Source organism: Tachysurus fulvidraco, chromosome 15, assembly GCF_022655615.1.
Source record: "Tachysurus fulvidraco isolate hzauxx_2018 chromosome 15, HZAU_PFXX_2.0, whole genome shotgun sequence".
In the NCBI taxonomy this organism is placed as follows: Eukaryota; Metazoa; Chordata; class Actinopteri; order Siluriformes; family Bagridae; genus Tachysurus; species Tachysurus fulvidraco.
In genome coordinates this window covers 4,767,639-4,791,955 of record NC_062532.1, presented here as the reverse complement: position 1 = coordinate 4,791,955, position 24,317 = coordinate 4,767,639, and the positions used below count along the sequence as shown (strand labels likewise).

At 37.2% G+C, this 24,317-nt stretch overlaps 4 gene segments (V, D, J or C); all 4 read left to right on the top strand.

Moving 5' to 3' along the window:
• The first annotated feature begins 2,511 nt into the window (after positions 1-2,511).
• Positions 2,512-3,130, top strand: LOC125138679. The segment is given in 2 exon segments: positions 2,512-2,580; positions 2,687-3,130. Coding segments are annotated over 2 exon segments (414 nt in total).
• Positions 3,131-11,414: 8,284 nt separating this feature from the next.
• On the top strand, positions 11,415-13,474 carry LOC125138858. The segment is given in 3 exon segments: positions 11,415-11,493; positions 11,600-11,911; positions 13,437-13,474. Coding segments are annotated over 3 exon segments (390 nt in total).
• Positions 13,475-13,819: 345 nt separating this feature from the next.
• LOC113637523 lies at positions 13,820-14,428 on the top strand. The segment is given in 2 exon segments: positions 13,820-13,876; positions 13,964-14,428. Coding segments are annotated over 2 exon segments (459 nt in total).
• A 2,304-nt stretch (positions 14,429-16,732) lies between these two features.
• LOC125138666 overlaps positions 16,733-24,317 on the top strand; it is a 52,198-nt gene continuing 44,613 nt past the window's right edge. Inside the window, 1 exon segment of the V gene segment in view lies at positions 16,733-16,800. Coding sequence covers positions 16,755-16,800 — 46 coding nt within the window.

The window sequence follows — 24,317 nt, the reverse complement described above, 5'->3', positions numbered from 1 at the left end:
GTATTAACTCCTGGACAGTCACTGACTCTGACCTGTAAAGTGTCTGGATATTCATTAACTGATTGAAGCTACTGTACAGACTGGATACGACAACCTGCAGGAAAAACTCTGGAATGGATCGGAAGGATATGTGGTAGTGGGAGCACTTACTACAGTGAGAAACTGAAAAGCAGGTTTCAGGCTTCCAGAGACACGTCCAGCAGCACAGTGACATTAACATTACAGAACATGCAGACTGAAGACACAGCTGTGTATTACAGCACTCATGAACCACAGTGAGACATATATTCTGAAAGGAAATAATAAATGATTACAGACAAAGACAGATGGAGAAATGTTTTTACATCTTTTTTGTATTTGTAATACATATCATTTTACAATTTTACTAACAGACCAACAGTAAAGGTTTACTCGACCTTTGGTCCTTATCTGTATCCTGTATATTTAAACTGCAAACACATTAGAAATGATTGCACATTATGTTTTTCTTTAAGCTTTAAGGCCTGTGATGGTCGCTCTTTCTTTATTCACAAGATCTAAACAACAAGTTGAAAATCTAATGACTGACAGTGTCATAAATATAAGAACATGTTCTCCTGGGATTTTCATTAAAGTCATAAACACTAACGACACCATTCTTAAAAAGCCAAGACATTACAGCTCCAGACTGAATAATCCACACCATTTGATCAACCACATAGTAAGTAAATGGTAACTAATGTTTTGCTGTTGATAGAATGCACCTGAATAATGGCTTGATTGTTGTTGAACTGGTTCACCCTGAAGTCATGCTGGTTAAGTCTGGAGAACAATTTTCAGTCCCCTGTAAGATTATTGGAAACTCACCCACTAGACAGTACTAACTGGATATGACAAAAAGGACGTGAGCTGAAATGGATCAGCTGGTACTGTAGCTCCAGTGATACTGGCAGCAACGATTCACTAAAGAAAGAGATCCGTCCCAAGACACATCCAGCAACACTGTGATTTTATATGGGCAAAACTTTCAGACAGAAGATACAGCTGTGTTTTACTGTGCTCTTAAATCACAGTGAGACAGATCAATGAAGACACTGTACAAAAACATTCAGTATAGAAGACAGTTAGAAACAGAAACAGTTAGAGACAGAAACAGTGACTTTCTTCAATGTTTCACCTTCTTAGTTTCTCAGAAAAGAGAGACGACAACACCAGTTAGCAGTCTGTCAGTTGATTAAATGAGATTGTAGTGATAAATTTTAAACTACAATTACATGTTAAATGTGTACTTTTCAAATCTACTTAATAAACCCTGTCATCTCTACATCACATTATAATTGAATTATGATTTATATTGATAATGACCAGATTACTGTCCTGCAGTCCGGTGAATCATTGTTCCTTGTCCAGTGGGATTGACTTATACATAATTGTAGGAAATGATAAATCTGTATATAGTGATTCCTTTCACCATTTCACTCTTTTTACTGGACTTCATAATGTTAAATTCTTTGTGTGTCCTCTGTAATGTGTAAGCTCTCAGTATCATCACTATTACTTTACAGGCATAAGAAAAGGGCTGCTATCTGAGAGCTGATCTGATGTACAATTGAAAGTGATGTACTTATTATTTATGAAGTATAATATTCACAGGGGGGCATGGTGGCTTAGTGGGTAGCACGTTCTCCTCACACCTCCAGGGTCGGTTTGATTCCGGCCTCTGCCTTGTGTGTGTGGAGTTTGCATGTTCTCCCCGTGCCTCGGGGGTTTCCTCCGGGTACTCCGGTTTCCTCCCCTGTCCAAAGACATGCATGGTAGGCATCTCTGGGAAATTGTCCGTAGTGTGTGAGTGTGTGAGTGAATGAGAGTGTGTGTGTGCCCTGTGATGGGTTGGCACTCCGTCCAGGGTGTATCCTGCCTTGATGCACGATGACGCCTGAGATAGGCACAGGCTCTCCGTGACACGAGAAGTTCGGATAAGCGGTAGAAAATGAGTGAGAGAGAGTAATATTCACAGACTGCAAATTTGTAAGTGTGTTTTTTAGAAAGTGTTCACCTTAAGCAGTTGGTAGTGTCAAAAATATATTTGTCTGCAATAAGTAGAGCAGAATGTTCTTCTGGATGTTACAGTGATCCACAGTGATGGACTAAAAAACACCAGATGTAATGAGTAAAGAGCAGTGATGAAGCTGACAGCATTAAACACACATTTAGTCTCACAGGAAGCTAGACATCAGTACAAAAACACAGACTTACTACAGTCACATGACAAACCCACATTTTCACAGTGTGACAGAGTGAGAACTATGGAAACAGTTTAAAATCAGAGGATGAAAGTCATTTACATACTAAATGTAACTTACAGATTCAGTGTTAAATAAATACAAACTAATTTAAACACCAGGAAACATTTTTCACTGTGATTATTGACACCTGTAGAAGACCAGCATAACAATATGTAAATGAATATGTAAAATGTTCCCCTTACAGCTACATATAGAGAAATATCAGCCACGGTCACAGTGGGCTTTGGAGAGTTTAGCACTGCTTTTAGTTATACGATGTTCCTTCCAGTTCTGCTGCTGCTGGCAGCTTCATCCTGTGAGTTTCACTTCACTAATGATCTCAGAGCTGCTAGTAAATTCCTGCAGTTATAACCTACTGTACATAGATTTTTGACTGGAATTGTGACATGTCTTTTTTTCAGATGTGGAATGTGCAGTAGAGCTCACTCAGGACACCTCAGTGATGTTAAAGCCTGGAGATTCTTTAATCCTCAGCTGTAAAGTATCCGGTTACTCACTTACTGATAACAGCTATGGCACAGCTTGGATTCGACAACCTGCAGGGAAAACTCTGGAATCAATAAACCGCATTTGGGGAGGTGGAGACATTTATCATAAAGAGTCTCTAAAAAGCAAGTTCAATATTTCTAAAGATGCCTCCAGCAGCACGGTGACACTGAGAGGACAGAACATGCAGACTGAAGACACAGCTGTGTATTACTGCGCTCGTGTAACACACAGTGACACAACAAGCTGCAGTGCTGCACAAAAACCTCATCACAATTCACTTCTTTAATTAAATAATAACTACATTTTACTGAGTTACTAATCCCTACATTCCAAACACTTCCTACATCACTTATAAACTTCTCAAACAATTAGGAATATGTTGAAGGAATATGTGAACATTTAATTAGAAGATAAACAATCTGCAGTGGTTGATATGATGAAGATTTCTGTTAAGATTAGGTTTAAGATTAAGATTATTTTTCTGTAACAAAACCTCCCCAAGTGTTTTATTCCTTACTTTCTGTCACTGAGCTTTACTCCTTCTCAATACAGGAGCAGGAGAAAGCCGTCTGTGTGAAATAAACCATCACCACGTAACCATTCCTACATTTAGGTTTCCTAATGTGTTCCTTAGATGAGTGAGGTGTCTTCTAAAAATGATTCGGTTTGGTTCCCTTTCTGATAGAGAAACATTCTGTTGTAGAGATTTACATAGTACCTTATCATCCACTCATCTATCCAGTGAGCAGCGTGTGGTTGTGGGTTGAACACCTCCATAGTGGTCATGGACGCTCCCTATTCAAATAGAGTGGTGTATAAACAGCATGTTCTTGTCTGCTCTAGTTTCCAGTGAGCTCTGTGAGAGATAACACTCCCATACACTTTAAACCTGGGTGAAGCAGAACTCAGGGAAGGATTATTTTAGGACAGTGTATTTTATTGCTACTCATTTCATGTATGTTTATGTTTTCATGTGAAGATTATTAGCATAATAATTAGTATAAGATAACATTACTGAGTTCTATTCTTCTCTTCCAGATTCTTATGGACAGTCCCTGACCTCCTCTGATTCTGTGGTGAAGAGACCTGGAGAGTCGGTCACTCTGTCCTGTACTGTCTCCGGATTCTCAATGGGCAGCTACTACATGCATTGAATCCGTCAGAAACCAGGACAAGGACTTGAGTGGTTCGGGAGCATTGACGTTGAGCATTGAGCATTGGCACTGGCACTGCATTCGCTCAGTCTCTACAGGGCCAGTTCTCCATCAATAAAGACACCAATAAAAACTTGCTGTACCTAAAAGTGAAGAGTCTGAAAGCTGAAGACACGGCAGTTTATTACTGTGCAAGAAAGTCACACTGACACAACAGACTCCAGAGCTGTACAAAAACGTACTCAAGCACTTCCTTGTGAGCTGTAAATATTCCCTCAGCAGGAAGCTGCACCCCAGAGACCTTTATTATAAACAACATCATCTATTCACATCCAGCACTCAGATCTTCCTCTTTATTCCAATCTTTTCTAGCATTTAGTAATATTTATAATAATAATCCACATGTTATGTATCACATTAACATTATGACGTCTTTACGTATTTGACTGGAGGTAAATCAGCTCTAGGACAATGATTGTCATGACTAGTTGGGAGTATATACTGTACTATTCATGCTTTTATTCCTCCTGATTGTGATGCCAGCTGCAGGAACACTACAGGTCGATGGTTCATTTCCTGAATTTAGAAAGACAGAGTCTGTGGATTTAGTCCACAGAATAGTGGATTTCTCTTACAAAACCTTATGAGACACGTTACAGACATCCTCTCAGTGTAACTAGTAAATCTTCTCAGTCACACTTTAGAACATAAAGCATTTTAAAACACAGTCACACAAAGGCATTTTTGATTGGTGATGCCAGCTGCAGGAACACTACAGGTCGATGGTTCATTTCCTGAATTTAGAAACACAGAGTCTGTTCAGCAGCACAGAATCTGACGAGAGATCAAACTGAAATGTAGATGTTTACTGCAGCATCACTACTACAAACTCCTGGAATTAAAAATCACCTGTAGGGGGCAGCAGCTGCTTGTTTTCAAGAAGGATTCATGAAACTATGAAATCTAACAGCTGAAGTGTGTTTATACAGGGCTGCCAACTCTCACGCATTCAGCATGAGAATCACGCAATTGACCCAAATCTCACGCACTCACGCCACACCCCAGCAGTAGTAAGGAAAAAAAATCGCAGCGCATAATCTCGCAAAGCAACGCGCAGAGAGACCAGACAGACAGTGTAGTGATTTTTTTGTTACAATTGTGAGGGAAATACACAATTTATTCCCATAAACTGTGCAGTCAGCCGTTCTCCCTGCCATCTGCACCGTGTTTATTGTGAACGCAGGCAGGTCAGTGAGTTACAGGGTGCTCCGTGTCTCCGTCCAGTTTAGACTAAAGTTGGCCGCATATTCATAGATTGGAGTTTCCCGAGTCAATAACTCCTGAGCTAAACGCTTTTATTACACAAATTACACCTCTTTTTCACCATAGTAATGTACAGAGGCAGCTACAACCCAATTTTCCTTTCTACATGTTGGACAAAATACATAAATCTCTATGTGTGAACACCTAAGAGACAGATTTCAAGGGACCGTCAGCAAAGTGCAAAACCCGAAAAGTGAATACAAAAAAAATCAATAACTTCACTGTAATACACTGTAGTCACCAGCTCACACATCACTGATGTCCTGATAACTATACTATAACACTTACTTGAGGGAAAAGTCTTTTTGTTTAATTTTTATGATTTTTCATAATGAAAAAAATAACTTCACTGTAATACACTGTACTGTCACCAAATTCAGCTCACACATCACTGATGTCCTGATAGTTACAGTGTATTACAGTGCTATTAATTTCTTTTAATGAAAAATCATAAAAAAATATTTAAATAGTAAATAGTATATAAAGTCATTTCCCCCATGTAAGTGTTGTAGTATAACTATCAGGACATCAGTGATGTGTGATCGGAGTTTGGTGACATTACAGTGTATTACAGTGAAGTTAGTGACTGTTTTTTAGTATTAGCTTATCGGGTTTTGAACTTTGCAGATTGTCCCTTGGAATCTGTCTTTCAGTCATCTGCACATAGAGACTTATGTATTTTGTCCACCAAAGAGGAAAGCTGATTTTGAGGAAAATTGGGTTGTAGCTGCCTCTCTACATTACTACGATAGAAAAGAGGTATTTGTGTAAAAAGAGCTTTTAGCTCAGGAGTTATTGACTCGGGAATCTCCAATCTGTGAATATGCGGCCAACTTAAGTCCAGTTTAGGCTAGTAACTAATAGGCCAATGCTATTATATAGTTTATATAGAATTAAGTTAGCATTAGCAGAGTTGTTAGTTTTGCATCACTGAGCAGTTATTTTACAGAAATTTATTATTAAAAACAGTACAAAAGCATTTCCAGATGACAAATATCTGGACCTGCCTAGTAGTTAATGTTAAATATTGTTTTCTAAGAACAGAATGTCAAGTCAATGACATCCAAATCAATGATTAAGGCTGCAAAATCAGCCACCAGCACTTACAATAGAGCACGTTAATCTGTGAACATGTCAATCACATGTTAATCCTATTTCTGTAAAATGTTTGTGAAAAAATCGTGTGATCGTGTGAAATGTAAATGTAATGTAAATCTCCCAAGGAATTCTGTACAGATACCAAATACTTTGACAATCAGTATATACTTAATACACTTGTTAATGCAAGGATTTTGTGTTTGTATTTTTTTCCACACCAAACCAAGCCCCTCCATAAGCCCCTCGCCCATAGCCAAAGCTCCGCCCCCAGAATCTCACTCTAAGCTGAACTCAAAAGTGTGCAGCGCTGGTTTATGCAAATTCACCTTGTTATAATAGAAAAACATTCTCTTCATCACCCAAGTTTCATATTCAGACATGTTCATATTCAGGTTCTTTAATACAACACCAATCTATTCCAAAGTGTTTGTGCAGCTTGCTGAAGTGGATGTCGGTGTAACACACAATTTAAGTTTAATTATAATTATAATTGTCTGTGTTTTTATGTGCCTCTAGATGTAAGTCTTTGTAAAGAAACTCTCAATTTAAACATTCTAATCGTTCTCCAGCTTCATTTAACTCACCAGACAGATATTTGATTATTGTGATTCTGCGAAACTGATTCAGATTTAACTACAATAATCTGTGTATTTTAGAAATCTTAGAAGTTATCGTTTAGATCAATTATAGCATTAACATTGTGAGAATATTAATATTGTAAGATGTTTACAACTTCAAAGACAACGTTCCAAATAAAAAAATCTTGTTGAAAGTTGACTTTATAAACCCACACATTCTCCATCAGATGAATCTCCTCCTCATGATTTAAATACATTTCAGATACATTCTCCTCCCATCATCAGCAGATAAACAAATCCAAGTGTCAGAGCTGGATCTCACTCTATTTATATGATGTGATGGTGTCTGTTAAACTTTGGAGAACAGAGAAGACTCCAGTCCAAACAACACACACCATGTTCTCTACATCTCTACTGCTCCTGCTGGCAGCTGCTTCTTGTGAGTGCTTTATCAAATTCATTCATTTACTAGATGAAGAATAAAGGTGCAGCATATATTGTGTGAGATATCACCATGTGTTTTCCTCCACAGATGTGCATGGTGAGGAACTGACTCAGCCTGCTTCCATGACAGTCCAGCCAGGCCAGAGTCTCTCCATCCAGTGCAAGGTTTCATATTCAGTTACGAGCTATTATACAGCTTGGATTCGACAACCTGCAGGAAAAGCTCTGGAGTGGATTGGACGCATCAGCAGTGATGGGAGTACAGCTTACAGTGAGAAACTGAAAAATAAATTCAGCATCTCCAGAGACACTTCTACTAACACAATAACAATTGGAGGACAGAACATGCAGACTGAAGACACAGCTGTGTATTACTGCGCTCGTTACACACAGTGAGACAGAATAGTGGATTCCTCTTACAAAAACCTTATGAGACATGTTACAGACATCCTCTCAGTGGAACTAATAAATCATCTCAGTCACACTTTCACTTTCTTCCACTGGAATGAAGTCAGAATCGTTTGCAGCATTTTAAAACACAGTCACACAAAGTCATTTTTAAATAAAAAAGAAAACATTAGTGAAAGAGTCTTCATCCTGAACCATTATTAATCCCTTCATTTTACAGGATTTTTAACCAGCAGTTGGAATCAGTGTTTAATGAGTGGATTCAGGAATAATACAGCATGTTTCCAGCAGTGTGTTGTGTTTAACACACAGTCTGTTCTCATAGTCTGAGGTTCAATAACTGAAACAACTGAAGGAGGCAGCAGAGCTCAACAAATAAAGTGAAAAAAAGTGAATCCACAAACTGCATTCTGTATGAGACTCATTCAGTATCAGTCATTATCAGACAAATATTTGCATTTTCTCTTCTTTTTCACTCTTTCCATAATGTGTGATTAGTTATTTGGGTTGTTAAACACAGGGTGGACAAATATATAATTTATATAACTACATCCTCCTGTGGTTGTGAGGTTTCTCAGTAACATGACAAGATGTATTTTATAATGCTGTTATAATGTAAGGTTATAAATTAAACAGAATGATAAATGAATATTATGAATATTCACTTTATGTCTTATTATGGGTTTAAGTAAACACTAATAATTTAATCAAATAACTAGCTTGAAACTTTTTGTGATCATAAAGACAATTATAATCATATCACTATCCTTAACTTTATAGACCTTTGTGGCTTTGACTAATAAAAATCACAACACAAATGAGAATTTGTTTGAACATATATGAGAAAGTGTGAAAGATGTATTTTAGTGTGAGTGTAACAAAAATATATATATCCCACAAATTATCCCAAAACATTTCAAGCTAGTTATTTGTTTATGTTAATATTGTTGATTTAAATCCATATTACTTGACTTGACCTGACGATTATTATATCTCTAAAGACTATTATGATCACATCACCTACCTGAACTTTATATACTGTAGTGTCTTTGTCTAATAATAATCACATCAACAAATTTGAATTTGTGTAAACGTGTGAGAAATTGTGTACCAGACAAGAAGCCTGAAAAGCTCTAGAATGGATTGGGGTTATCTGGTATGATGCCAGTAAAACAATATACACAAACACATTAAGGGACATTTGGAAATAACCAGACACAACTCCTAAAACCATGGTGTATCTGCAGCTGACTGGTTTTAGTGTCCAGGATTCTGCTGTTTATTACTGTGCTAGAAACCATAGTGGTACAAACATGTTAATCAATTGTCCAAAATCCCAGATGTGGTCAAAGAGAAAAGGATATTCAATGTAGAGTCCATTTTCACAAGATCTGCAGGTGGCGCTACAGCTTAACAAATATACTGTAACATTGTAGGTTTCATTAAAGTACAACATATTCTCATATCCTCAGTCAGATCTAGATACTCCACAATTTCTATGTATTTCTGTGACACAATGAACACTGAGACTGTCTCTTATAGTCATATTCTTACAGAGGAACCAAAAGGAAATAAATAACATTTACAGAAAAATGTCTGACTTTAATTAGTGATTATTGAACACATACATTTCAAAAAAGTTCCATAACATTAACTGTAACATTAAACGTAAATAGAGTTCACCATATTCTTCTTTAATAAATAAATAAATAGTCACCGTTCACAGACTGCTGCTGTATAAGGGGAAAAGTGATCACAGTAATCAGTGCCATTGATTATTAGAAAATAATTATCTTCAGGTTTGTAGCAGTAACTTCATGAATTAAATATCTCAACTTTAACTGTGAAGATCTCCTGTAAGATACACGGCTTTGTTATGACTGAGTACAACATGCACTGGATCAGACAGAAACCAGGGAAAGCTCTGGAATGGGTTGGATATGTGAACTCCGTAGTCTAACTACAAGGAGGAGAAGTGAGGATCTGGGTTCAGGTTCAGATCAAACCATGTTCTCTACACTTCTACTCTTGCTGTTAACAGCTACATCTGGTAAGTGTGTGGAGAATTTTGGAAAGATGCAGATCATTGTGTACATTTTCCTGTTTGATAGAATGCACCTGAATAATGGCATGATTGTTGTTCACATGTATTAAATGTATTGAACTGGTTCAGCCTGCAGTCATACTGGTTAAGCCTGTTTCGGGTCGCCGTGCCGTCCACAGCACGGAAGACAAAATGACCACTAGGGGCTGAGCCAGAAACAGTTCGTTGTAGCCAGCTTCGTTGTAGCGTTTAAGCATTAAATCTTCTAAATACACGGTTAAACTTATTTTTCTAGTAAAGCTTAGACTCTCAAGATTTTTTAAGCCCACACACAAAGCATAATATGATTTATAGCCGTCATACTATTTGAAACAAAATTGGTGGTGAACTGAACTAGGCGGCGCTAGACCAGTTGTTCCCTTACCTTTAGACGCTTCCCTTTCTTCACTGGGGTAATATTTTCCAAAACAAATGGTTCACAAAAATCCCCAAAGGTCCAAGGAACTGGAATCTGTAAGCCTTTTAATCCAAAACGCTTTGGTCGCCTCGCAAATATTCCGTTTGTGACCGAAAACTGGAAACAGAAGTGCGCCGCCATCCGTTGTTTCGGCTCTAACTTCTCATTGGAGGTTTCAAAAATTACACTGTTGCGTCAGATTTGTAGTCCAGGGCCTAACGAATCAAACAAGCCCTCACTTCAGCCAATCGGCGCTTGTATTGCAGAGATGGACGGCTGAGAAGCCAATGATATCTCTCCATCCTATGTGGGAACCCTCCCTTTGACTGACAATTGCTCCTTCCAATAGCAATGAAATGGGCCGGGACCTTTACAGCTCTTTAGCCAATAAGGAGACGATTCCAACGGCATGCAACATGCCACGTCTCCGAGGCCTCAGCTGCGCAGAAATGGATGCGCACTGGATTTATTGCGCAATTCTCGACTTTTTCACGCTCTCACAGCTCAGGGTGTCAGATTACAGGCCTTTTTTCACAGCAGACTTCTAGACAGAGAGTCTCTGTTTGTTTTAGGCCTTTTAAACTGAGCATGCAGTCTTTTAATTCAAAGTTATACAGTAAACAAGTAAACAAGAACACATGACCGGACGGACATGTCCGTAGAAAAATATTTTTATTGAAGCCATTTTTGAGTCTTTTGACTTTTTTTTGGTGAAAGCCAAGACATGTGGCTCTGACCCTCAGTTGTTATTTGGTCCCTAACATGTTCCAGAGAAATAAGATTAATCAGTTTATCAGGTAAACAACTCAGGCAGAAATGAAAACCTTCCATTCTAGCCTCTGTACCTTTGTGGCAGTAAGGCCTAGAATCAATCTGACACTTGTATCTGAAACTAGAGAATCTTTCCAATGAGACCAGGCTCACTCCTGTGTGTTAAAGTATGTGGGAGCTGTACCACTTTTTGTTGGGTAGGTCATGTAGGCGAAAAACCTGCAATAGGGCGTGAAAGCCACCAAGGAACATTTTTCACTGTGATTATTGACACCTGTAGAAGACCAGCATAACAATATGTAAATGAATATGTAAAATGTTCCCCTTACAGCTACATATAGAGAAATATCAGCCACGGTCACTGTGGGCTCTGGAGAGTTTAGCACTGCTTTTAGTTATACGATGTTCCTTCCAGTTCTGCTGCTGCTGGCAGCTTCATCCTGTGAGTTTCACTTCACTAATGATCTCAGAGCTGCTAGTAAATTCCTGCAGTTATAACCTACTGTACATAGATTTTTGACTGGAATTGTGACATGTCTTTTTTTCAGATGTGGAATGTGCAGTAGAGCTCACTCAGGACACCTCAGTGATGTTAAAGCCTGGAGATTCTTTAATCCTCAGCTGTAAAGTATCCGGTTACTCACTTACTGATAACAGCTACGCCACAGCTTGGATTCGACATCCTGCAGGGAAAACTCTGGAATGGATAAACAACATTTGGGGGGGTGGAAGTATAGGTTATAAAGAGTCTCTAAAAAGCAAGATCAGTATTTCTAAAGATGCCTCCAGCAGCACGGTGACACTGAGAGGACAGAACATGCAGACTGAAGACACAGCTGTGTATTACTGCGCTCGTGTAACACACAGTGACACAATAAGCTGCAGTGCTGCACAAAAACCTCATCACAATTCACTTCTTTAATTAAATAATAACTACATTTTACTGAGTAACTAATCCCTACATTCCAAACACCTCATACATCATTTAAAAGCTTCTCAAACAATTAGGAAGATATTGAATTACAAATTGTTTGTGAACATTTAATTAGAAGATAAACTATCTGCAGTGTTTGATATGATGAAGATTTCTGTAAAGAGAATGTTTATTTTGTGTTGTTGGAATGAGTCTCCAGTGTCAGAGCGAGATCAGGGTTAAAGCTGTGACTTTATTTTCAGCATGAGAAAGTCTTCAGTACAGAAAAGTTTCTACATTTTCCACAGTTTAAGGACAAATGTTGAGGGAAGGACTGTTTCTAGCTGTAATAATGAACATGATAACAGGAAATAACTTTGTAGTGAGGTGTCTTCTTAAAATGATTTGATTTGGTTCCTTTTCTGATAGAGAAACATTCTGTTGTAGAGATTTACATAGTACCTTATCATCCACTCATCTATCCAGTAAGCAGCATGTGGTTGTGGGTTGAACACCTCCATAGTGGTCATGGAATATTTACGTATTTGACTGGAGGTAAATCAGCTCTATTTATGCATTTATTCCTCCTGATTGTGATGCCAGCTGCAGGAACACTACAGGTCGATGGTTCATTTCCTGAATTTAGAAACACAGAGTCTGTTCAGCAGCACAAAATCTGACGCGAGATCAAACTGAAATGTAGATGTTTAATGCATCACTACTACAAACTCCTGGAATTAAACATCACCTGTAGGGGGCAGCAGCTGCTTGTTTTCTAGAAGGATTCATGAAACTATGAAATCTAACAGCTGAAGTGTGTTTATGCAAATTCACCTTGTTATAATACAAAAACATCCTCTTGCTCACCCGAAGTTCAGATTCAGACATGTTCATATTCCGGTTCTTTAAATGACTCTGTAAATAAACTGCAGCTCATTTTCCCCGTCTGCGTCTGCAGGTTTTATGTGTTCAGGAGTCCAGAAGAGAACAAATGTCTGTGCTCTTATTAATAGAGAACAAAACTACTGGAATTAGAGGTGTAAGGATATATATACTGTAACTAATCATATAATCATTCAGTATCACGAGACAATAATCAGGGTAATGTATTCAGTCACTCGGTCATCATTAGGAAGTGTTTTATTGGGTCAGAGTGCAGGCTCCAGAGTCCATCCCAGGAACACTGAGCGTACATTCTGGTCATGTTACACATTCACACACTCATTCACACTGAGGGGCAATTTAGAGAAGACGAGTCACCTGCTTCACTCCTGATTCCATTTCGTGAAGCAGATTATTTTAAACTTTTGATTAAGAAAGAAGAAGAAGAATAAAGAATAGTTTCAACATCTAGCTGTTGTGATATTAGATTTCAGCTTTCTCTTCTGCTCACTAGAGATTACAAATCTTCTGTAGGATTTAAAAACACCTGATCTAGAATCTTCTCAGCTCTTTCTCTCTGGATTCATCAGATAAAGCCTCTAGAGGGTTTCAGCCTATACCAGAATGAACGTAATGTTCGGCTACACGGTTTGATTATAATGTTCAGTGTAGTTCAGGAAAGTGTTAATTACATCACAACACCTTCATATCATTATTAATAATAACAAACAGCTGAATTATTTTCCACATTAAATTGATATGGAGATGAAACGGGGTGTGAGTGTGATTAACAGCTGCAGAGCTGCACTCAACACAGCAATGTTTTGTCTGAAACACATGATGTTTTTATATCTCTAGTGGGTGTGTCATGCAAACCAAATCCTGTGTTTGAACCATTTATGCTGAAACATTCAGCCCAACAACATAGCAGCAGTTTGTGTTCATTTACAGCAGCAGGAATCATTTTAATTCTTTGAGATGGGACTAGGCAGAGTTTTGTGTTACTTTACTCTAGTAATCTTCATTCAATGTTAGTATTATTTATTACATCATTTAAAAAAACATTTTAATTAATTTTTAATGTTAATTTCTACTTTTGCATATTCTTCTATTTCAGATTCCTGCAGTCAGACACTGATCGAGTCTGATCCAGTGACCATCAAACCTGATCAGTCTCATAAACTGATCTGCACAGCATCTGGATTTAACTTTGGTGGCTCACATATGGGTTGGATCAGACAGGCGCCTGGAAAAGGACTGGAATGGATTGCATGGATCTCAAGTGGCAGTAGTGACATACGTTACTCCAGCACTGTTAAGGGCCGCTTCACCATCTCCAGAGACAACAGTAAGATGCAGGTGTATCTGCAGATGAACAACATGAGGACAGAAGACACTGCAGTTTATTACTGCGCCCGTGAACCACACAGTGATACTTCCCCTTACACATCAGTACAAAAACACTTTTTTTTTGACTTACTACAGACATATGACAAACCCACATTTTCAGATTCTTGGAGGTGAAAGAAACAAAATGTTTACAGTGTCTCTGACTTACATGTTACCACTTGTAAGTCAGAGTGGTACCCTCAAAGTGCACCCTCTTGAATTCTGGGTTTACTATTAAGACATAATAAAAATTTATCTGGACTTTAGCAGGTCTTGAAATTAGATAATAAAACCTCAGATGAACAAGAACACAACATTTTATACCATTTCGTTATATATATTTAACAAAAATGAAGCTAATATGGAGAAGCCAGGTGTGAAAAAATAAGTACACCCTCACTTCCACAGGAATTAAGAGGGTAAGTAGCAGCCAGGTGTTGCCACTACAATGCCATTGAATAATTGATCACTAGCAAATGTGATTTATAATATCGCTATAAAAACAGAAGTTTTGCCAGTTTGCATTTCTGGAGCCTTTCGTTGTGTGTTTAAATAACAGCAAGTATAAAAGACATCAGCATTTATCTTAGTTTCACGATGAGACGTGGTGAGACAAAGGTGAGTGTGGATCCAAATGCAGTTTCAAGTTTTAATCCAAAACACAAATGAACAGGCAGGCAATACAAGGCAGAACACAGAACAAAACAGGAAACAAGAACATGGACAGGAACACACCACATACCAACAACGACCAACACCAGGGAAGTGAACAAACAGAGTAAATGTAGTAAACAGGGACCAATCACAAAGCAGAGACAATCAGAGACAAAGACAAAACACCTGGGGAAAAGATTGAGTGCAAGTAGTGTCCATGGTAACAAATAAGTGGGCAGGGCCAACAATTAACAGCAGGACAGGACAGCAGACAGAAACAGGGCAAAAACACAGACAGACTTATTACAGACACCCCCCCCCCCCCCTTCCCAGAGCGGCTTCCAGACGCTCCCAAGGCCGCAGAAACCAGTCCCGAAGGCGCAACAAGGGTGGGAGGGCGGGTCGAGTTTGTGTTGTGGAAGAGCCAGGTCGGTTCAGCCGGTTTAGTCGACCCGATCGGTTCCGTCGACCCGGTCGGTTCAAAAAGCAGAGACAATCAGAGACAAAGACAAAACAAATGGGGAAGAGATTGCAAGAGTGCAAGTAGTGTCCATGGTAACAAATAGGTGGGCGGGGCCAACAATTAACAGAGGGACAAGACAGCAGACAGAAACAGGGCAAAAACACGGACAGACTTATTACACTTAGAGAATCTGTCCATCAATCTGGAAAGTGTCATAAGGTAATTTTTAAATAATTTGAATTACCGTAGAGTTCAGTTGTGTGTACTTTCTATTTAACATGACAGTATTACATCACACCCACAAGTGTTTTATATCTTGTATAACATGCTTTTTAGCATGAACTACTTATCATTTGTAAATACACACAGTTAAGAAAGAAAAACTCCAGTCATTCTTTATGTTCATGCTGGCAGTTGAATGATGAAAATCAATTATCAATCAATTATAGCATGAACACTGTAAGAAAACATGTTTACAACTCCAAAGAGAAAGCGTTGACTTTACAAACCCACACATCCTCCATCAAATGAATCTCCTCCTCATGATTTAAATACACTTCAGATACATTCTCCTCCCATCATCAGCAGATAAACAAATCCAAGTGTCAGAGCTGGATCTCACTCTATTTATATGATGTGATGGTGTCTGTTAAACTTTGGAGAACAGAGAAGACTCCAGTCCAAACAACACACACCATGTTCTCTACATCTCTACTGCTCCTGCTGGCAGCTGCTTCTTGTGAGTGCTTTATCAAATTCATTCATTTACTAGATGAAGAATAAAGGTGCAGCATATATTGTGTGAGATATCACCATGTGTTTTCCTCCACAGATGTGCATGGTGAGGAACTGACTCAGCCTGCTTCCATGACAGTCCAGCCAGGCCAGAGTCTCTCCATCCAGTGCAAGGTTTCATATTCAGTTTCGAGCTATGAAACACATTGGATTCGACAACCTGCAGGAAAAGCTCTGGAGTGGATTGGATACATCGGCAGTGGTGGGAGTACAGGTTACAGTGAGAAACTGAAAAATAAGTTCAGCATCTCCAGAGACACTTCTACTAACACAATAACAATTGGAGGACAGAACATGCAGACTGAAGACACAGCTGTGTATTACTGTGCTCGAAGACCACAGTGAGAGGAATAAACAACATCACTGTACAAAAACTCCTCTTTCAGTGTTCACAATAACAAGACAACACAACAATGATCTATCCAAATTTTTTAAATTGTAAAATAAATAAATGAATAAATAAATAAACAAACAGAGATTAAAGTTAGTTCATTTTTTTTAAATAGTTTCAATGTAGATTTAACACAAATCCAGACTGCTGTGTGTCCATGCAGTATTTATGTGCAGCTGAGTTAAGTAGAGCGATCGAGTCTCATCAACACTCACCATGAAGATCCCACTCTCCTTATTCCTGCTACTAATCAGCCTCATAGGTGAGTTCTCATGCTGAATCCCAAATATATTTTATTGTTTATTTTAAAATACACTAATGTTTTATTTTTTCTGAATCAGGTATTCAGTGTCAGAGTCTTGAGTCTATTCCCACTGTTTCAGTGGTGAAAAAACTGGAGAAACTCTGAGTCTTTCCTGTAAAGGATCTGGGTTTAACTTTGGTGACTATGGCATGAACTGGATCAGACAACAAGCGGGAAAAGCTCTAGAATGGATTGGGGCTATCTGGTACGATGCCAGTAAAACAGTGTACACCAAAGACATTGAGGGACGTTTGGAAATAACCAGAGACAACTCCATGGTGTATCTGCAGCTGTCCGGTTTGAGTGCCCAGGATTCTGCTGTTTATTACTGTGCTATAAACCACAGTGGTACAAACATGTTAAATCAATCATCTAAAATCCAGATATGGTCAAAGAGAAAAGGATATTCAATGTAGAGTCCATTTTCACAAGATCTGCAGGTGGCGCTACAGCTTAACAAATACCGTAACATTGTAGGTTTCATTAAAGTACGACATGTTCTCATATCCCCAGTCAGATCTAGATACTCCACAATTTCTATGTATTTCTGTGACACAATGAACACTGAGACTGTCTCTTATAGTCATATTCTTACAGAGGAACCAAAAGGGAAATAAATAACATTTACAGAAAAATGTCTGACTTTAATTAGTGATTATCTCACAAAAGTTCCATAAAATTAACATAAAGAGTTCAATATACAGTAATACCTCAAGATAAGAGTTTAATTTGTTCTGTGAGCTTGCTCATATCTCAATTTGCTCGTATCTCAAAACAATTTTCCCCATTTAAATTAATTGAAATCCCATTAATCCGTTCCAGCTCGCAAAATTTCACTCTAGTTGTTTTCTTTGTGTTTTGCATATGAAAAATGTACAGTACCTGTATTTATAAATGACAAATATTGTATAAAACAGAGTAATAAAAGAGAATGTTAAAAAAAAAAAAAAAAAAAACTGGTTTTACTATAAAGTGGATTATTTACCTTGGAGATCAGACGACTTGAGCTAACGGAAGATGTGCACGGAGGTTGAGGGAGGAGTAAACAGGTGGAGGAGTTAGGAGGAATTTTGTCTCGTACGTTTCACTTTCGTTCACTTACTCGCTACTGTACACTCTTAATGCTACTTTACACTTAAATGGAACTTAACTAAACTTCACCAAAATTAACGAACTTAACTGAAATTCTCTTAACTGAACTGCTACAATTTCAGTTTTCTTTACATTAATTTTGCTTAATTTTCATCGCTTTTCTCTTCACTTGTTTTTGCATTTTTTGTCACTCTTTCCTTGCGCTCGTTACACACAGTGAGACAGAATAGTGGATTCCTCTTACAAAAACCTTATGAGACATGTTACAGACATCCTCTCAGTGTAACTAATAAATCATCTCAGTCACACTTTCACTTTCTTCCATTGGAATGAAGTCAGAATCGTTTGCAGCATTTTAAAATACAGTCACACAAAGTCATTTTTAAATAAAAAAAAAAAACATTATTAAAAGAGTCTTCATTCTTAACCATTATTAATCCCTTCATTTTACAGGATTTTTAACCAGCAGTTGGAATCAGTGTTTAATGAGTGGATTCAGGAATAATACAGCATGTTTCCAGCAGTGTGTTGTGTTTAACACACAGTCTGTTCTCATAGTCTGAGCTTCAATAACTGAAACAACTGAAGGAGGCAGCAGAGCTCAACAAATAAAGTGAAAAAAAGTGAATCCACAAACTGCATTCTGTATGAGACTCATTCAGTATCCGTCATTATCAGACAAATATCTACATTTTCTCTTCTTTTTCACTCTTTCCATATTGTGTGATTAGTTATTTGGGTTGTTAAACACAGGTTGGACAAATAAAAACACTAATTTATGTAACTACATCCTCCTGTGGTTGGAACATGCAGACTGAAGACACAGCTGTGTATTACTGCGCTCGTTACCCCACAGTGAGATGAATAAACAACATCCCTGTACAAAAACTCCTCATTCAGTGTCCACAATAACACTAGACACAACACTGATCTATAGGAGTCTAACAAAATGTAAAACAAGCAAATAAATAATCCACAAATGAGAATAAAGAGATAAAAAATAGTTATTTGTTTAAATGATTGTAATATAGATTTTAAACCATAATACAAAATCTTTAATGTTACTGCACATAATAAACACTGTAATAATCATATCACTAACAAGACCTTATGAGCTCAACAAATATACTGTAACATTGTAAGTGTCTTTTGGCACAACATAAAGTACAACATATTCTCATATCCTCAGTCACATCTAGATACTCCACAATTTCTATGTATTTCTGTGAGACTGTCTCTTATTGTAAAATTCCCACAAAGGAACAAAGAGGAAAAATGTCCGACTTCAATCAGTGATTATTGAATACATACATTTCACAAAAAATTCACAACAATAATTGTAATTATAAACGTAAAAATAGTTCACCATATTCTTCTTTAATTAATAAATAAATTGTAACTTTGATTAAGTGGCATAATTATTGAAAGTGGCATTGATTATTAGAAATTTATTATCTACACATTTGTAGCAGTAACTTTGTGTCACAGTAAAACCAAAGGGTGCAGAAATTCACAATTTCATTGGTTTTGTTTGTATTTTACACAAAGATTATCGGCACCTTCGTCCACCACCTCTACAATTCCTGACTGTGATGTAACCTGGTCCTTGTGATATACCTGGTCCTTGATTATTGTCCTATAACAACACACCCCTTGTGCTTTACTCCTTACTGAATTTGCCAATATGAAGAGTGTGTTCACTTACCTGAGAATATCTTTTAAATGTTCCAACTTTTATAGATTTAAAATCACAGATTTGAGAAGTTTATGCGATGAGGAGGTTTTTACATCTAGAGGAATCCATGAAGACATCAGCCAGCTTTGTCAGTTGATTTAATGAGATTGTAGTGCTAAATTTTAAACTATAATTATATTTTAAATGTATACTTTTTAAATCATGTAAATTAATACTGACATCTATACATCATATTATAATTGAGTTATGATTTAGATTGATAATGACCAAATTTACAGTCCTGCTCACTCAAGTTATTGTTCCTTGTCCTAGTGGGATTGACTTGTACATAATTGTAGGAAATGATAAATTGATATATAGTAAAATTAGTTTTTTGTTTCGATTTATATTGAAATTGCAATACAGGATTTATTCTTAAATATGTTGTACAAAGAAAACTAATAACATTGATATTATTTAGATATTTTCATTGATTTCTTTGAAACCTGAGGTTTTCTGAATGTCTTTTTTCTGGCTTTGAATGTTTAAGCTCTCACTATGTTCACTATTACTTTACATGCACAAGAAAAGTGCTGCTATCTAACATGTGATGTGATGAACACAGGAAAGTGATGTACATGTCTGTAAGTCTCTGTCTCCTACTGTACTTCTCCATGTACCTCATGCACTGGATCCAACAGAAACTAGGAACAGATTTAGATTAATCTGAGAGAACTGTAAATACATCTGATTTCAATCTGACCATCACAGGAAGCATTAATTACATACAGTAACAACACGTTCATATCATTATTAATAATAATAATAATAATAATAATAATAATAATAATATAGAATGTATATACTTATATATTTAAGTAAGTAAATTTAAATATGTATAAGAATATATAGATATGAATAACAGTAGTCAATAGGTTTTATAACAAAATGAATTACTGTCTCCGATTCCACACAACCGGGCAGTTTCTTCTCAAATGAAAAAAAAGAGAAGGAAAGTCAAAGTGACCACTAGGGGATGACCAAGAAACAAGCTTCAATTCAACTTTAAAGCATCAAATCCTCCAAAAACACGAAAAAACCTATTTACCTAGTAAAGTTTATACTCTCAATAATTTTTTAAGCCCACACACAAAGCACAATATGATTCACAGCCTTCATACAATTAGAAAAAAAATTTGGACAAAACTGACCTAGGTGGCGCTAGACCGGTTTTTCCCTTACCTTTAGACGCGTCTCTTTCTTCACTGGGGTAATATATTCCAACACAAATAATCCACAAAAATCCACACAGGTCCAAGGAATTGAAATCTGTAAGCCTTTTAATCCAAAACGCTCTGGTCGCGCCGCAAATATTCCGTTAGTGTTCTGAAAACTGGAAACAGAAGTGCGCCATCATCTCGTTTTGCCGCTCTAACTCCTAATTGGGATATTCAAAAATTCAAAGTCTACGTCATATTTATAGCCCAGGTCCTAACGAATCAAATAAGCCCTCATTTGAGCCAATCGGTGCTTGTATGGCAGAGATAGACGGCTGAGAAGCCAATGGTGGCATGACATCATTTTTGGGAACCCGCCTTTGACTGACAATTACTCCTTCCAATAGCAATGAAATGGGCTGGGACCTATACAGCCGTTTAGCCAATAAGCAGACGATTCCAACGGTATGCGGCATGCCTTACATTCTTTGACTGTGTCTGCGTGAACTGGATGCGCAGAAGAATTCTTGCGTAATCCCTGACCTTTTGTCCCTCTCACAGCTCAGGGTGTCAAGTTACAGGCCTGTTTTCACACCAGAGTGATAGAGAGAGAGTCTAGGCTTGTTTATGGCCTTTCAGACTGAGCCTGCAGCCTTTTATTTCAAAGTTATATAGTAAACAAGTACACAAAAACACTGCACCAGACGACCATGTCTGTAGAAAAATATTCATATAAAATCCATTTTTGGGTCTTTTGACTTGAATTTTTTTTGGTGAAAATGACTCTATGAGCTGTTATTTGGTCCCTAACATGTTCCAGAAAAATAAGATTAATCAGTTTATCAGGTAAACAACCCAGGCGGAAATGAAAACCTGCATTCAAACCCCTGTAACTTTGTACCTGTAAGGCCTAGAATCAATCTGCAACTAGTTACTGCAACTACTCTGAAACTAGAGAATCTCTTCTTTCAAATGAGAAATCCTCTGTGTGTCAAAGTATGTGGGAGCTGTACCACTTTTTGTTGGGTAGGTCATGTAGGCGAAAAAGCTGCAAAAGGGGGGCAATGCTTATGTTCACTATTACTTTACATGCACAAGAAAAGTGCTGCTATCTAACATGTGATGTGATGAACACAGGAAAGTGATGTACTTACTATTCATGGTGTATCAGTTTTGTAATATTTGTTACGCAGTTAACCAGACTGCAAAATTCTACATATTTTATAAATAGTCTTTGAATCATGCAGTTGTGGTCATTTCATATATAGGTCTGTAATAAGTGTAATAAGTACAATATATGTACAATATATGACAATAATAGGATGTGCTGCTTTCTAAATATTATAGATAGAAGGAGAAAATCATACTGATTGACAGTAAGAAGCTGGAGACTATATAAATGTATACAATAACAGTTCAATCAGGTGTGTATGGAGTAGGGAAAATTCCAAATTGTTGAATAAAGTGAGCAGAGACTGCAAGTCCTCTTCTGTGAATGTGAATGAAAGAGGATGGTGCTCAAGATTAAAATATAATATGAGAAATTTGCATGTATGTCTCTGTCTCCTACTGTACTTCTCCATGAACCTCATGCACTGGATCCAACAGAAACCAGAGAAAGATTCAGATTAATCTGAGGGAACTGGAAATAGATCAGATTTGCAACCTTCACAGGAAGCGTTAATTACATCACGATACGTTCATATCATTATTAATAATAACAAACTAAATAATGCTGTTATAAAATAAGGTTCCAAATTACATATAGCAATAAATGTATGTAAATAAAGTTTCCTGTTCTAAATAACCAATAATTTCTGTAAGTTTTCTTATTATAAATTCACCTGAAAACACCTGATAGTGTATAAACTTACTCATTAACACCTGCCTTAAGCTTCTTATTGGTTCAAACATAAACTCAATCTGCAGTGATAGATATCTCTAAAAAATACAGACATGTTTAAAAGATGAGGAAGTTTTCTCATTTATCAGAATCAGAATCAGAATCAGAATCAGCTTTATTGCCAGGCATGTTTTCACATGTGAGGAATTTGTTTTAGTGCCAGATTTAAGCAACAAAGACCAAGAGCTTTAGCTTCTGCTCCAACACACACCATGATCTCTACATCCCTACTGCTGCTGCTGCTGGCAGCCGTACACTGTAAGTGTTTTTACATTTGACATGTAATACAGTTTTGGTTCCTTAAAGCTTTTTGCTTTTACATCATTAAAATAACTTTTCTTTAACAGGTGTTCACAGTGTTGAGCTGATCCAGACCGGATCCACAGTATTAACTATTGGTCAGTCACTGACTCTGACCTGTAAAGTGTCTGGATATTCATTAACTGATAACAGCTACTGTACACACTGGATACGACAACCTGCAGGAAAAACTCTGCAATGGATCGGAGAGATATGTGGTGATGGTAACACTTACTACAGTGAGAAACTGAAAAGCAGGTTTCAGATTTCCAGAGACACGTCCAGCAGCACAGTGACATTAACAGGACAGAACATGCAGACTGAAGACACAGCTGAGTATTACTGCGCTCTTGAACTACAGTGAGACGTGTTTCAATGTTCACAAGACACAACACTGATCTATCTGAGTCTAACAAAAAAATAAATAAATAAAAAATAAAAAATATATATATATCCCAGAAATGATCACAAAACATTTCAAGCTAGTTATTTGTTTATGTTAATATTGTTGATTTAAATCCATATTATATCTCTAAAGACCATTATGATCACATCACTTACCTGAACTTTATATACTGTAGTGTCTTTGTCTAATAATAATCACATCAACAAATTAGAATTTGTGTAAATGTGTGAGAAATTGTGGATCAGACAACAAGCTGGAAAAGCTCTAGAATGGATTGGGGTCATCTGGCCTGATTCCAGTAAAACAATATACGCCAAAGACATTGAGGGATGTTTGGAAATAACCAGAGACAACTCCAACAACATTAACTGTAACATTAAACGTAAATAGAGTTCACCATATTCTTCTTTAATTAATAAATAAATTATCACCGTTCACAGACTGCTACTGTATAAGAGGAAACGTGATCATAGTAATCAGTGCCATTAATTATTAGAAAATAATTATCTTCAGGTTTGTAGCAGTAACTTCATGAATTAAATATCTCAACTTTAACTGTGAAGATCTCCTGTAAGATACACGGCTCTGATATGACTGAGTACAACATGCACTGGATCAGACAGAAACCAGGGAAAGCTCTGGAATGGGTTGGATATGTGAACTCCGTAGTCTAACTGTACCTCTGTACTGTAAGTTTGGCTTTAACAGCTTCAGCCATGTTCATATTCACCTTCTCATAACAGAAAGCAGGAAATTTGCAGACATGAGAATCATCTGTTAATGTAATTCTCTAGAGTGCAGCCTACACATGACTGATAACGACATAAAGGATCGTTTATCTAATTATTATCATTTTCATGGATTATGGTGGAGATTCAGATT